Source organism: Cicer arietinum, chromosome 5, assembly GCF_000331145.2.
Source record: "Cicer arietinum cultivar CDC Frontier isolate Library 1 chromosome 5, Cicar.CDCFrontier_v2.0, whole genome shotgun sequence".
Classification (NCBI taxonomy): Eukaryota; Viridiplantae; Streptophyta; class Magnoliopsida; order Fabales; family Fabaceae; genus Cicer; species Cicer arietinum.
In genome coordinates this window covers 77,366,183-77,382,137 of record NC_021164.2, presented here as the reverse complement: position 1 = coordinate 77,382,137, position 15,955 = coordinate 77,366,183, and the positions used below count along the sequence as shown (strand labels likewise).

The following is a 15,955-nucleotide window of genomic DNA, read 5'->3' as shown; positions in this document are numbered from 1 at the left end:
GAATTGATACGCCATTTCGTCTTCTCAAAGACAGGAGGGGTATGAATAAGCACTCTAGCTAATGTTGAACCAAAGAGCATATGCATGTGACCTGTTATATTAATTGTATTAATGTTATTAAACTTATTTATAACTTATTTCAACAAATGTATTAGTTCAGTAGAGTCATTCAATCTATAAAAATTCGTTTGAATCAATATTGAAATATTTAAATTATTTATTTTCTAAGGGTATGTTTGATTGTGAGAAAATTTGTGAAGAAAGAAAATGTGTAAAAATAGATGATAAATAGTGTAAATTTGATGTATTACTTTATATAAAATAAAGATATATAAAATATGTTCTTCGCTCACTCCTTGATTAAAACACAGTATAGATTTATACCCTTTTGTCTCATGTAGTTGTGCATTATATCCGTATTTAAGAAACAATTGCTAGAAAATACCTTTGTTTTGCTAGAGAGGTGAGGTGTGACTGGTGCATAGGTTTATATGGGCCTTTTAATGTTTTTGGTTGATTCTTACTGCGTTTTGATTTTTGTTTGGTGATTGATCTTGGTTTTTGTTTTTTTTTTTCTTCCTCTTTTCCAGTTGTTGTTTCTGTTTTTTCTTTTTGTAGTTTGGATACTTTTTTGTATCTTTTTAATTCATATATATTTTGTCATTCCAAAAAATTATAATTTTTTAGAAAATGATTGTAACAGAGGTATTTTTTTTTATATTTAATGAAGTATAATTATATGTAATATATTTTGTATATATAAGTTTTTTTTTGTTTTTTTTTAAATTCTATGTCTTAAAGTTTTTTTTCTTCATCACTCTATATATATATATATAGCTAAATTGTAATTTAAAATTGTGTTAAATCTTTAAAATAATAAACAATTCTTAAACACATATTCTAAATATAAATATAAATATAAATATAAATTAGAAATCCTAATAATATATTATTCTAAATCTTAAATATATTTAATCTAAATTTAAATAAAATTTTCTAAACATATTTAAATATGTTATTCTCAATAAGAGTTAATTAAGATTAAAAAAAAATAAGTAAGAAAAGGAAAAAAAATGTAAAAGTTGACACTTGACATAAATTAGTATGGATTTTAATTGCATGAAAGACAATATATAATTGAAAATATATACAAAGATAAAATAAGGCAAAATTCATGTCCTTGAATCACCGTAATATCTCGCAATCATATATGTAGAATCTAAAAAAATAAAGTTAGATACGTAGGAAGTTATATATATTCTAGCCTTAATCAATCAAATATAAGGTTACAACTCCTTGAATACACAACTAATTTCTTTAATATTTGGTATTTTGTCTTTAAATCTATGGAATAAGCACTACAAATTGTCATGGTTCGTAGTACTTTTGAATTTAGCATAACATATTCAAAAAATTGAAGCTCAGATTCTCTACTTCTACAATTTGTAAACAAGCAGGTTTTAAGCTGACTTGAAAGACATTCTGGAACCACTTGTGAGTCCTCCCAATTGTTCTCATAAAATTTAGTTTCTATCTCCTCCCGTAGACATTCAAGTAAATTTCAACCCAAACAAAAAGCAAAGTTAAGATATGTAAAGGCAGAGTTAGCCAAATAAATCACGAAATCAAATTATCTACAAAACCTCATGAATGATAAGACGTTGAAGCTTGGGACTTTGCCGAAACACTTCTAGCATCCACCTCCACCTCGCACGCCAAATTTTACAATTATGGTTCAAGAAGTTAAAGAATAGCTCCATTGGAGTTAGATTGTGCAAAGTGGGGACTTGGAAATCGAAGCTCGATGTCTGCATGAATTACAACAGCATAAATAAACAAAGATTATTATTAAAAAAATAATTATGTCTAATTTTATGTACCTAAATAATTTAGATTTGAACAATATCCAATTTTAATAAAATTTCTCTGTTTATTGAAGAATTACGTTTATTTTATTTGCAAGTGTACAAATGGCAAGTACCCTTTGTGAAAGTGAAAGCTTTTAACCGATCCAAAACAAATTATTAAACATGATATAAAATGAAAACAAGACGATGAAAATTTTATAATAATGACAACAAGTAAATCAAGTAGCTAATTATGACACAAGCACGTCAATTGTTTAATTAAAGTTTAAGTAAAATAAATGGTTTAGCTCTTAGGTAGTAGTAGTTGTTTAAGATGAAGGGTCCTTCTCACTCAACCTCTCCTCCTCCTCTTTCTCAACCGCCATCAAATCTACGGTCCAAATCATTAACAAAACCACCGACGAAGCTGGTATCAGTCAACCTGTTGACTCCTTCCTTTTACCTTTATACCCTCAAAATAAAACTCACCGACAAATACAAAGTTCTGTTATTAACTAACTCCCCCAGGGTCATTTACGACATTCAAAATACATTACAGACATATTCTCCCGCGAGAGAGAGAACAATCGATTACGTAACAACCATTTTTCCACTGAATCCTCTCCCACTTTCTCTCCGCACTCCAATCGGGTCGGGTCAGATCCGTACCCTCCAACTAAAAAACACAGTGCATTAGGTTGTTGATGCTGTTAATTTTTTTTCCCTTTTCTGTTTAACAATTTCTGACATTTAATTTATCCACCATCGATCTGAAACTGAATTGTTAAAATACCTAATTCCAAACATAGACATTGTAGTTGTCATTCGTTGTCGCGTAAGCTGTAACAATTCATTTCTCTCTTCTACTGCATTGAATTAAATAACAATGTGTTTGTTTGGGGTTTGATCAAATCCCCAAACTCTGTTTCTGCATTTGTGTTTTTTGCTTTTGAAACGCGCTTTGTTTTTGCATAATGGGAGGAAAATCGAGGTCAAGAGGATGCTGTGGTTGGTTTATTGCGTTTGTGATTTTTGCTCTTGTAGTTGGTGCTGTTGTTTATACCATTAAGAAGAAAATAGATAACTCCGATTCCGATAAACCTGCTCCGGTTCCGGGACCTCCTGGCGCCATTGAACAGAAATATTCTACTGCACTCAAAACCGCAATGCAATTCTTCGATGTACAAAAATGTATGTAATTATTTTTCACCTTCTTTTTTTCTTTTATTTGCATTTTACGATGTTGTTTGTTTATTGTTGACTCCTTTAAGGAAACATGTCCGAAAAACCAACATTTTGGATATGATACCTTTTTTGTTTCTGTTAAATATTTTTTGTCTGTATCTGTTAGATTTTTAGGCTTTGATAGCTGAACCTGCGAATGATAATGCTATTCTGGTTTCAAATTTTAGCAAAAATAGCTCAAAGAAAATTGATGTATTTGGTCCAAAATTTAGACTAAATGTTTCAACTTTTTTGAACCAAATACATTAACTTTCTTTGACTCAATTTTTTTTGTATTTGTGAACGTAAGGAATATATTTGAAGAATTGGTCGTTGTTGTGCTTAAAGTTTTCAGATTTTAATGGAAGTATATGAGGCATTTATTTTGCTAAATATCTGACACATGACATGTTAATGTTGCTCATGATTTGCCCATTGTTGTTTAATTAGCAGTTATTATACTTATTATTATTCATGTTTTGCAGCTGGTAAGTTAGAGAACAACAAAATAAGTTGGAGAGGGGATTCAGCACTTAAGGATGGAAAGCAAGCAAATTTGGATCTATCAAAAGGAATGTACGATGCCGGTGATCACATGAAGTTTGGTTTTCCGATGGCTTTTACTGCCTCAGTGCTATCGTGGGCGATTCTGGAATATGGAGATCAAATGGATGCTGTTGGTCAGTTGGAACCAGCACAAGATTCGCTCAAGTGGATCACTGATTTTCTCATCAATGCTCACCCTTCGGAGAATGTTCTGTATATTCAGGTTACTTTACTTTACAGTCAGATTTATATGCAAGTTAGCCAGTATGCTTGCACAAATTTAGTATCTTATATATCTTCTATATTATTAAAAAGACATGGGCATTCTGTTCATAATTATTGGAACATTTCATATAGTTAAACTATAGGGTTCAAGATTTCTCAATTATTACAACAACGTTGTGGCACTTTCTTGTTCACTTGCAGTGAAAATCTGTTATGTTGACAGTTGATTAATGTCAGGGCAAGCCGTGATCTAAGATCAGTGATATTCAATATAGTGGTTTTGGATTTTCTTGACCGATTCGATTTTTCCAAATATTCCCTCAATCTTTCACTTCCAAGACATTTTATTATGCACATATGGGGATTGAATAACTATGGCTTACTCTCTATCCTCTTTATGCTCAGTTACTTTTGCCTTTTTCACCAACCTACTTTTTTTAAACCTTTTCTATCCAGCTTCATTTATTAAAATCGATGTTGCAGGTCGGTGATCCTGTTGCAGATCACAAGTGTTGGGATAGACCCGAGACAATGACCGAGGAACGACCCCTCACGCAAGTGAACACATCCTGTCCTGGATCAGATGTTGCAGCTGAAACTGCAGCAGCCATGGCATCAGCATCTTTGGTCTTTAAAAAATCAGATTCTACATATTCAAGCACTCTCCTCAAGCATGCAAAACAGTTATTTACTTTTGCAGACAAGTATAGAGGAATTTACAGTGAGAATATACCTGATGTCCAGATATATTACAACTCAACTGGATATGGAGATGAGCTTTTATGGGCAGCTACCTGGCTCTATCATGCTACAGGCGATAATTCTTACCTTCAGTATGTGACTGGCGAAAATGGAGAAGAATTTGCTCAATGGGGAAGCCCAACCTGGTTCAGTTGGGATAACAAGCTTGCTGGAGCTCAGGTATGAAGAACTTCTGAATCTTTTTTCCAAATTCTAAATTATGATCATTATTAGTTGAAAACAACCATTAGTGTCACCAATAGGATTGTTCAAAAAACCGAACTATGACAGACCAAACTGAACGAGTTCCGTTCGGTTTGTCAACTATCTATCACAGTTCAGTTACTTTCAGTTTTATTTTTTAGTTTTTTTTAAACAGTCTTATTATCCAGTTTGGTTCGGTTTTTGGTTTTTTTAACAGTCCTAATATCAGTTAATAATAGCAATTGATACAGTTCGGTTCAAAAGGCATAATTCAATTTTTTTGTGAAAGTAGTTTTGGCTCGGTTTGGAAAATACAGAACCGGTGCGCCGAACCTTTGTATCCGTTTAGTTTGGTTTGTGACGAACCATTGACAATTAGGTTCAGTTTTACTGAAATGCTGTAGTGGTTTAGTATGGTTTTTTTCCTGAACCGAACCATGAACAGTTGTAGTTACCAAATTGCTACTGAATGCGGTTTTTTATATTTTTTTTGCAACTTGCACATCATATTGACTATAGAGTAGACATAGTCAAATAAATTTCTGTCTTTTAGTTATATTTCAAAGCTTTTGATTTCATGTATATACTTCCTATAATTAATCTTCTTTTTGATGCAGGTTTTGTTATCTAGGTTAAGCTTCTTCAAGGAAAAGGAACTTTTAAGTTCATATGGATCTGGCCTCCAGAAATACAGGAAATCTGCTGAGGCTGTTATCTGTGGCCTTCTTCCAGATTCTCCAACAGCCACAAAAAGCAGAACAAATGGTAGTGTTCTCCCTGAATACTATCTGACGGCATACTCACCTATAATCTTCATTTACTTGTCTCCTTGCCCCATTCCATTTTTCACATATCATTAATCAAATCATAGGCGGACATCAAACTATTAATTTAACATCTGGCTAGTTTTATTGCCTGTGACAATCAATGCTCCTGGATAGACACAAACTACTGAAATTCCATTTTTAGTAATATATTTCTATTGCTATATGTTCTCTAATTAGATTTTTGATTTTATTTTTCTTCAATACAGATGGTCTGATATGGGTGAGCGAGTGGAACGCTTTGCAGCATCCTGTTGCATCTGCATTCTTAGCTGCTGTTTACAGTGACTATATGCTTACGTCGCAGACTCCCAAAATAGAATGTGATTCAGATTCCTTCACTCCATCAGATCTTCGTGACTTTGCCAGATCTCAGGTATGCTATGCATCCGTTATTATTTTCAAAGAACATCAACTTGGTGTTTTCTGTGTCTAAATTGAAAATCTGTCTAATAACTTCCAGGCTGATTATGTGTTGGGAAAGAATCCTATGCATATGAGTTTTCTGGTGGGATATGGAAAAAAATTCCCGCAATTCGTGCATCACAGGGGTGCTTCAATTCCCGCTGATGCATCAACTGGTTGCAAGGACGGTTTCCAGTGGCTTGATTCATCTGATCCGAATCCCAATGTAGCTACTGGAGCACTTGTTGGTGGACCCTTCTTAAATGAGACTTACATTGATTCCAGGAACAATTCTGAGCAAGCAGAACCAAGCACATATAACAGTGCTGTCCTAGTTGGTCTCTTATCAAGTTTAGTCACCACATCTTCTGCACTTAAATCTCTTTCCTAAATTGTAGCTTCTTCTTCGTCCTCAAATCCACTAAAAAGAAAGTTGACTCGGATTTGTGCTTTATGTAGCATTATTCATTTCCTGATTATCACAAATTATAAGTGTATGGATCATCATACTGTAACGATACGAGTGATTTTATGAGTGTGAACCATGGTGTCCGGATAGGTTAGTCGGTAATTTATACAGGTGAAGGTTTGATTTGAAATTGGTACCTCACCAAATATGAGCTATTTTGTTGTACTTGTTTGCAGAACATATTGTTAATTCTTGTTAGGATTATTAAACGGTTATCAAATTATTGATCTTTGGTTGTCTTTCATTGTACAAGCAATCTGTATGACACAATTCTATATTTTCATGGCATCTATAACTATACCTTGTGTCTTCTATGCACTAGAATGTTTGGCTACTACAATGTAGTGATCCTTGGTTCTGCAAAGATGAATTTTGAGGAAAGGCATACATAACTTTTGGCTCATTAGATTAAATCAAGTTATGTTCACGATCCTCGTTATTTCACATGCTTATTACATTCACAAAGCAGCCCACGGGCTTACTACACCTAAAACAGCCCACTAACAGTGCACACAAGATCCACTTATTTGTTACATGTATCCATTTAATATAATGTTCAATTCGCACCATGGAGAATTGGATTCAGCCTTTTGATCCAAAAATCGGTCATTGCATCATGATCATCCAATTTTTGATCAGCCATTGAATTGGATTCAGCCTTTTGATCATCCAATTTTTTTTTAATTTTTAATGAATCATTGCATCATGATACATTGTTTGTTATACATGTCAATTATTACTTTTCTTTAAAATATGAAGTGAAAAGCTCACCTTATGAAGGGCATTCACACATGTTAAAAATGAAATTGACTAACTAGCATGCGTTTTTTTCTGCACAGATTGATTTTAAATAAATTGATTTAGTAAAATTGATTTTAATTAAAAAAAATTAAATATAAAATAATTTATATTTGTATATATTCATCCAAAAGCGAGTTAACCATAAATTCGATGCTAAAAATCAATTGTAGAGACAAAAACTCATAATTCAAACATTATGTTAAAATTATTTTAGAGGTATAAATAATTTTACTTGATCTAAAAAGTAAAATGAAATATAAACGTCCGTATGTTTGGTTATGTTTGGTTGTACTTTTGAAGAGTCATAATTAATTTTAGCTATATAAAATTAATTTTAACATATACAGAGTATAATTAATTTTGTTTTTAAGATTAATTCTAATTTTAAACTAAAAGTTGTTCCACTTGAAATGAATATATAAAAATATAAATGATTTTAGATTCAATTCATTTTTAATTAAAATTAATTAATTTTTATCACAGTATAATTAAGCACATGTAACTAAGGCAAACATGACACAACTATGAAGTTATGATCTCATGTGTGCGTAAGCTTTTATAGCATTATTTAAGATAATGATTGCGTAATGAACTAGATAATGTGCAAGATTTAAAATAAATAAAAAATATAAATTAATGGCGTAAGAATGGAGCGGATGGGACAAACAGTGGAGAAAAGGGGAGTTGAGCTTGAAGGCAATGAAAAGCTAAGCGATTGATTTGAATGCATAAAGGGAAAATAAGACGGGAATGTTTACTTTCAGGGTTCAACAGGAACTTTGGTTGATGAAAGTTTCATGTCCAAACCCCAAATTAAAATTTTGGAATTTAATTCTATCTTTAATTAAGTTCATGATATAGACATACTAGTATATATAATAGTGTGGTTTGGATCGGATAGTTTAAATTGAATCGGATATTGGTTGATGCAATTTACTATCAAATAAATTGTCAAAATTGAATCAATTTAATTTGACATTGCAAAGATAAATGAACAAAATAAATTGAATAAAAGATAAAGTAGTAACGTAATTTATCAAAAAGAATCAACACATATTTGTGAAAGTAATAAAGAAAAGCTACAGAATGATTCAACTGGAAATCCTATTTTGGTGGGACAATAGTCTGATGTCATTAACACTTAAGCTTGCTATTTGCACGGCTTAAATTAACAATAGTTAATAAGTGTTACTATCTTAATCTTTCTTTCGGTTTTCTCTTTAATCTTTTGACCAACAGAAAAGGAATTAGCTAGGAAAGATGAATGCAATGCATAATGCATACAACAAAAAGATTAGTAACACATGATTCCCATTGCCAATAGTAACAACCACGCTGGCGGCAACCAAAAAGATAAATTGGAGAAGAAAATAAGTAATTAATAAAAAAGATAAACTGATTGCGGGCATGATGATATAAGAGTTTCGAGGTGGTGATAAACTATTTTTAAGTTTTTGGAAGCAAATAAATTTACTTTTGTTAATTACACTTTTTACATTTAAATATATCCCCCAAATTTCAGAATACTAGGACACGGGGCTAAGAAGAAAAAGCTGAAACGTAACCATGATTTTAAATGTAGGTGAGTAGTTTTGAATTTTCTTTTCATTGTTGAATTATTGTAGCGCGAGTAATGTCATATTCACGTGGGAACTCACTTGTTCGTTGGATTCTGGCCCACTGGGCCCTTAGTTCATATCTTGCGGTGGATGCAAACACACGAATAACTCTTTCTAGTTTGAAAAGTAACCAACCTATTCAGCTATGGGGACACACACTAGCTAGCTAGCCCTGCGTCACCACTTTTATTATCCTTCCCTTTTGTTATGTTTTGATTTGTATACCTATCTATTTTCCACTTATTTAGTACGATCAAGGACAGGTGTTCTTTCATCCCATCAATTCTCAATTCATTCAATCGGATAAATTAGTTACGTTACTATTTATAATAACTTTTTTGTTTTAATTATTTCCCTAAATTTCAAACACTGGACTTTACGAATTATCAAATCACTTTCACTTTAGGTTAAAACTAATTACTTCCGGTTTTGATTACGATTAAAATGCTTAAATTAATGTTAATTTACTTGTAAGAGGAAATATCACAGCTAATTGTAGATTCTTTAGCTTATAATTATAATTATACAAGTAGTTTTCACTCTAAAGTTGATTTTCAATGTGTCATTCTCGTTGGCCTTAGCCATGCATCCACATCAATTCTTTTTCTTTCAATTCAATTAATTGAAAGCTGTATCCAACAACTGATTATTAAAAATCTAAAACTTATAAAATAATATAGCATTGCTAATCACCGACATGATAGAAAATTCATTTATCATCTTTCATCTTTGGTCAAACTCTAATACATAATTAGTTCGTAACTAAATACATAGTTTGAGCTGTAAAAGCCAACGGGAAAAGATAAATTAAAGAACAAAAGCAACTAAGCAAGAGCTAATGCAGTAAATCTTGACAACAAACAGAAACTAAGCAATAGTTGAAATGATTAAATTCAAATCCACGTATAAACTAAAAGGGAATATGGTCACTCTATTTTTGTGAAGCTTACATCTATAGACTATACGGGTTGGTTTGGTTGTTTTTGGGTTGATAGTACTTTTCTATTATTAATTAAACACTAATTAAAATGTAGGGCCCGTGACGGTGCATTAGTGTAATTATAGAAGACTTTGAATATTAATTTAGTCAACGAGAAATATCTGACTTTGCTGTGTTAACTAATTGTTGCTCCATCTCCCAACTTAGTTTGGGGCCCTCACCACAGTGCTTAGGGACATATTCCTGTTCAAAATATAAAATCAACGGCTCAGATACTTTTGAATAATATGGGTCCACCGTTTTGTCCCAATCATGTGCACATTATATAATTAGAATCTACAAGTGTACGTGGAGTGGAAATGGGAAATTTGCAATTTGTAATAATGTACGATGATAATAATTGTTACTATACAATAGAATTAATTAATTAATGTACCTCAAGTTTGCACATGAGATCTAGGGCAGTTTGGGCAGATACAATAATGTGACGGGCAGCTGGTGTTACAAAACCTTCGTCTACAGCTTTGTCCATGAATGCCAACAGCGAGTTGTAGTACCCATCCACGTTCAATAGCCCCACCTGCATCAACCAATTGAATCCATTTTATTTTTCTTCAAAATATTCATTGATTTATTTTATTATAACTACTGCAAAATATTATTGCATAATTATATCTTAATTAGACAAAGGGCTGCAATCTTACCGGTTTATCATGGATACCTAATTGAGCCCATGTAATAATTTCTAGTAGTTCTTCCAGGGTGCCATATCCACCTATTAGATTAATATAAATTTCAAACGCATTAGTAATAAGCTATATATATTTGTTACTTCATATATACCAGTACCCATATAAAATATCATAAATAGGAATTTTTTTTTACAAAACGATTTCTAATTCTATCAAAAAATATAAATAGGATTAAAGTTACTGCCTTAGTAAAAAAAATTAATTAAAGTTACGCCAGATGATTATATACGGTTGACAGTTACAGATACAGTTTGAGTTATCTTTGGGATGTAAAACTTGACAAGCTATGTATACGAATAAAGATAGGAAAAAACATTGAAAGTGGGATACTGATCTGTGACATGATATTTTTTTACTAATAATTTGATAGGAAAAAACATGAATTATTAATAAATAATATAGAATAATTTGGGGATTATCCAGAGCAGCAGCACGTGCAGAGAAGTTGGAGAGGAAAAAGAAAGGAACCTGGCAAGGCAATAAATGCATCTGCTTGTCGAGCCATTTCGGCTTTGCGTTGGTGCATCCCCGATACAGCTCTTACTTCTCCTACAGTCTCTCCAGTGATCTAAAACACAATCATAATAACTAACTATGCATTTATAATTAAAATTAATAGAAATTCAAAATATTATATATATTAGTAATTAATTACCTCTCTTGGCATAAGTGTCTTGGGAATGACTCTGCAGGAAGATACATGAAATTAAATATATAAAAGAGAGAGGGAGTTGACGGTAAGTATAGTAATATTACCCTAACACGTGGCGTCCACCATCATAAACAACTTGTGAGATTAGACCCATCAAACCTATGCTTCCTCCTCCATAAACCAAGTCAATATTCCTCTCCACCTATTATATATTCACAATGTCAACACCCTTTCAATTAACCGTGATTTTCTAAATATCAATACAACTCAATGTGTTACAATAAATGTGAATTAATGAATACTTGCCAGTTGTTTTCCGAGCTGAATTGCAGCAATTTGGTAGCTAGGATTCTTTCCAGGACTGCTGCCACAGTAAACACAGATGCGTGTGAACCTAGACTTCATCATGGGTTCTTCAATTTCCATATATAAATTGTTTTTTCTTGAAGGAGTAGTATTAAGGACAAGGATAGAAACGATTGTGTGAGAAAACAGAGAACACTTTGAAACCCCAATATCCAAAAGTGAATAACAATTTGTGTCATTGCTTATCCCCTCTTTATAGCTACTCTCTTGCTTTTAACTTTTAATTAATTAATTAAATAATCACAGATATTCATTCATTATCCCTTATGCCACCCACACGGATGCTATTTTGCATTTCAATATCATCACCATCACATCATATCACATATTCTTCCTTCAATTTTATTGATACCACTTTATCGTTTTCTTTTCCTTTTCTATTTTTCGGATACTTTCATTTTCATGTGGCTTAAATTTATTCTAGAATTAACCAATTCTAAACTTAATGCGTGTAAAATATTTTTTACGCAATTTAACAAAATAAAGTGCTTTTTTTTCAATGGAACAACATAGTTATATAACTTAGTGAAAATATATGTATGTGATGGCCGTAAGGCTACCAAATCACCTTGGGCCTTCGAAAAAATAAACTTTTTTACTTAAAAAAATCGTCATAATCTAATATTTTAAAATAAAATTAATAAAAAAATTAATTGTAATATATTCATGTTATTGAGGAGGAAAACAGTCAGAGTATATAATATATGAGTCTAATTAACATGCGTTTTTTATTAACATATTAAAAAATTAAATTTCTTTCAATCCTTGTATACAAACCATATCCAAGTCCTTTTTTTTATACTTTCTATCATCTCCATCAAGTTAGCTACTTTGATATTGAACATGGTATGGATGGTGCGTTGTTTTTTTTTTTCTTTTTCTTTGGGCTGTTTACGTTTTTGTCACCATGTACTTTTTGAAATCATTTTTGCTCACCTTTCACTTGGATGTGATGAATAAAATTTCTTTTGCATTTGAAAAACAATAACTTGAAATCCATCTTATATCATGTGAAAAGTAATATATGATTTGATCTATGGCTCAAAGCCTCAACCAATAATTAATCAAAACTGCAAAGGGTAGTTCAGCCAAAAATTATTCACACTCTTCCTAAATAAAGTTACACTCATCGAGTCTCGGGACATGGGACGTAAGGAGCTATGCAATATGCATAATGTTCGTAAATTGTATAGCTTTTATATTCAAATACATTTAATTTTCATACGTTAATTTAACATTTTTTTTATCACATCATCAAATATATTACATCATGCTCTCTTTTTCTTTCTCTTTCTCTTTCAATTCTCTATCTCTCTCAATTATATCTACAAGGTGTTTTGGTGTATGTCAAATGTTTTCCATGTTCAAAGTACATGTTGATGAGCACGTCAAATTTCGAACATCGCCCTGCGCTGTGAACTGCAACACTTTGCTTAAATACGCAAATGAAAAAGAAATTGGAAGGGTTGTTGTAATTTGCAAAGTGTCTAGATATAGTACAATACAATAGTTGTGCATGATGGGCCGTGAATGTTTTGAACAATCATAGAATTGGATTAAATATGACATTTTATTTTAAATTTTAAGGTATTAGATATGATCCTCTATATAAATTTTTTTTATCTATATATTCTTACACTGTTATTGGCACCCACGAAATATGCCACTTAACAATTATTGTCAAGAAAATTTTTGATACAAAAAATCTATTATGTCAAATTGATAAAGACTTTTGATGTTCTACCATATCAATTGAATACGCCACTTAATTATGATTGCGCTAAGAACAATCATAGAAGTGGATTTGATATGTTATCTTCGTTCAAAATCTTAAAATATTTGATATACGAATCATTTCACTTATATACAACATTCACTTTTTTATCTAATACTATACTATTATTCAATATATATATCATATTTACTGAATGTATGAAATATATATATATATATATATATATATATATATGCTTCACTTTAAAAGTATTTTACCACTCTATTTTCTTTTATCAAGACTAGAAAAAATAACTTATTTTTATTTTTCTTAATTTTTTTCTAACCAAGCAAATAAATAGAAGCTTTTACATATTCTCTTTGTTTTTCTCTGGATATACAATTTATTTTCCCTTTTTTTTATATAGATTTTTTTATCATTCAAATAATGTTAATGGACAAATTCAAAATTTCCATCAATCATGGGAGTAAAAAAAGATCAAACTTGGATGCACCTAATGAATATTAGGATAAATTTTTTTTACCGTGTACCCCTTCTTTATCCATGTACTCCCAACCTATATAGTAAAAATTATTATTTTTTCATTTCTTCATTTTAATATTTTCTAAACACACAAGTGAGTGATAAAAATTCTTTTTTTTTTTTGAAATTTTTTTTCAAGTTTTCCGGTACACAACTTCAACTCCAGAAAACTTGAAAAAATAGTTTTACATAACATCACTCCCGAAAATCATTTTTGAAGTTCTCTGGAACTACCGGAAAATTTATTTTATGATTTCCGGAAAAGAATACACTACTGGAAAACTTCAACATGACATTTCCAGAAGCTACCGCAAAACTTCATCCACGAGTTTTTCCAGTAGTTGTTTCATTTTTTTTTTATAAATATTTTTAAAACTAATTTTTTTATTTTAATTTTTTATTATATTAGTATTTATTTAATTTATTTGATTTTAATTAATTCTTTTACAGTAGGTAGGACTAGAGATAAAGAGGCAAAGTTGTAGCAAGAATACGTGATCGTTTATGGATGTTGCTCCAGAAAGGGTTCGTCCGAAAACATCACCTAGAAGTCGACGATTTATAATGGAAGATGATGACATGAAGGAGCAAAATCATATATATATATATATATATATATATATATATGAGAAGGATGAGACAGTACACGAGGAACAAGTAGTACACTAAGAGGTTCAGAGAATGAAGGTGGTATCCGGAAGTATTAATTATTAATTATTATGGTTTATTAATAGTGTACTAATTATTTATGGTGTATTTATGGTGTATTATTTATTTATGATGTATTAATTATTTAATTATATATTTATGATATATTAATTATTAATTATTTATAGTATATTATTATTTAAAAATATTTATAATGTATTAATTATTAATTATGATACATTAAAAATAGGTGTGTACTAAAAAACTTATCTATAAAGTTTTTCGGAAACTTCATAAAACTTTATTCAAGTTTTCTAGTAATATATACTTTTCCATTTTGTACCAATTTTTTTATTTTAATTTTTCGATAAATACCTTCTGTTTCGGAAGCACCATGTGTACTGAAATTCTTCTAAATAATTTTTTAAAAATTATCAAAAAAACATTTATCTAACGAAAATCTTTTTACTGACTTCGAAAATAATAAAATAATAAAAAAATAAAGGTATTTTTAACATTTTCATAAATTTATGAGAGTTATAAATATAAAAATAGCGGTAGTAAATTTTTCCTAGGATAAATGGAATGCGATAAGCACATTTGCAATCATTAATTGTTGCATCAAAATCCGGACCAGGCTACTGGGCCTGCCAATTGCCCATCAATCCCTAATGCAAAAATGAGACATCTCATACAAATTCAAATAATTGCTAACTCAAAAATATAACTTCATTGTTTACTTTGATTTTTATTATTGCTGGAACTCAACTCTTTCCATGACTTACGGAGAAAATTTGTATTTTAATTTGTATTTATTTATGTAAGTATTTTTAAAATTGTTTAAATAAATTTATAGAAATAACCTATATATATCTTTGAATTAATTTTATCTCTTTTTTATAAACTATTTTGAATAATTTATAATTTTTTAAAATTTATATATAAATAATTTAACTTTATTTTATTATATATTATAAAAATGATTTATACAATGTTATAAAAGTCTAAGCCATAAACCATTAAATAAAACATTTATTTAAGTAGGACTTTAATATTGCCTATAATGGAAAACAAAGGGTGGTAGTTAGAGGTTTGAAGGACAACTTACTAAACAAGGGCGTGTGTTGTGTTGTCAAACTCTTCACTGCTCAAAACATAGCATAGCTACTTCAACCAACTTATGTTTCTATCATTTTCCAACTCAATGGAGGAAATAATGTTTTAGTAATATTCCACCTCCATTATTCTTATTTTTCTTCAATCTTCGTCCATTTTATTTTATCTCCATGCTTTTCTCCTATACAAGTTTCTTGGAAGCCTGCCAAATATTATTTCAATAAAACCAAATGAAATGTCAGGCCATTTCAAAATTACTCGCATTTTATTTTTAAAAATATTTTATAATATTATTAATTTAAAAAATAAAAATAAGCTT

The 15,955-nt window shown here is 30.5% G+C and overlaps 2 protein-coding genes across 2 annotated transcripts; one reads left to right on the top strand and one right to left on the bottom strand.

Moving 5' to 3' along the window:
* The first annotated feature begins 2,673 nt into the window (after nucleotides 1-2,673).
* LOC101509737 (endoglucanase 2) lies at nucleotides 2,674-6,729 on the top strand. The gene is made up of 6 exons (XM_004500891.4): nucleotides 2,674-3,038; nucleotides 3,557-3,840; nucleotides 4,326-4,763; nucleotides 5,405-5,552; nucleotides 5,821-5,987; nucleotides 6,075-6,729. The coding sequence occupies exons 1-6, from the start codon at nucleotides 2,822-2,824 to the stop codon at nucleotides 6,405-6,407; spliced, it is 1,587 nt and encodes a 528-aa protein (XP_004500948.1). The 5' UTR covers nucleotides 2,674-2,821; the 3' UTR covers nucleotides 6,408-6,729.
* Nucleotides 6,730-9,603: 2,874 nt separating this feature from the next.
* On the bottom strand, nucleotides 9,604-11,790 carry LOC101510058 (cytokinin riboside 5'-monophosphate phosphoribohydrolase LOG3-like). Its single transcript, XM_004500892.4, has 7 exons — nucleotides 11,556-11,790; nucleotides 11,354-11,451; nucleotides 11,253-11,283; nucleotides 11,066-11,165; nucleotides 10,550-10,620; nucleotides 10,282-10,425; nucleotides 9,604-10,088 (listed from the first exon to the last, which is right to left on the bottom strand). The coding sequence occupies exons 1-7, from the start codon at nucleotides 11,673-11,675 to the stop codon at nucleotides 9,993-9,995; spliced, it is 660 nt and encodes a 219-aa protein (XP_004500949.1). The 5' UTR covers nucleotides 11,676-11,790; the 3' UTR covers nucleotides 9,604-9,992.
* Between the last annotated feature and the right edge of the window lie 4,165 nt (nucleotides 11,791-15,955).

Excerpts from the sequence above, each read along its gene's own strand:
- LOC101509737 (XM_004500891.4), top strand. The coding sequence starts at position 2,822 with ATGGGAGGAAAATCGAGGTCAAGAGGATGCTGTGGTTGGTTTATTGCG. Across the intron at positions 3,039-3,556 it reads ATTCTTCGATGTACAAAAAT|CTGGTAAGTTAGAGAACAAC; the intron begins GTATGTAATTAT and ends CATGTTTTGCAG. Across the intron at positions 5,553-5,820 it reads CACAAAAAGCAGAACAAATG|ATGGTCTGATATGGGTGAGC; the intron begins GTAGTGTTCTCC and ends TCTTCAATACAG.
- LOC101510058 (XM_004500892.4), bottom strand. The coding sequence starts at position 11,675 with ATGGAAATTGAAGAACCCATGATGAAGTCTAGGTTCACACGCATCTGT. Across the intron at positions 11,166-11,252 it reads AGACACTTATGCCAAGAGAG|ATCACTGGAGAGACTGTAGG; the intron begins GTAATTAATTAC and ends ATTGTGTTTTAG. Across the intron at positions 10,621-11,065 it reads TGCATTTATTGCCTTGCCAG|GTGGATATGGCACCCTGGAA; the intron begins GTTCCTTTCTTT and ends TTAATCTAATAG.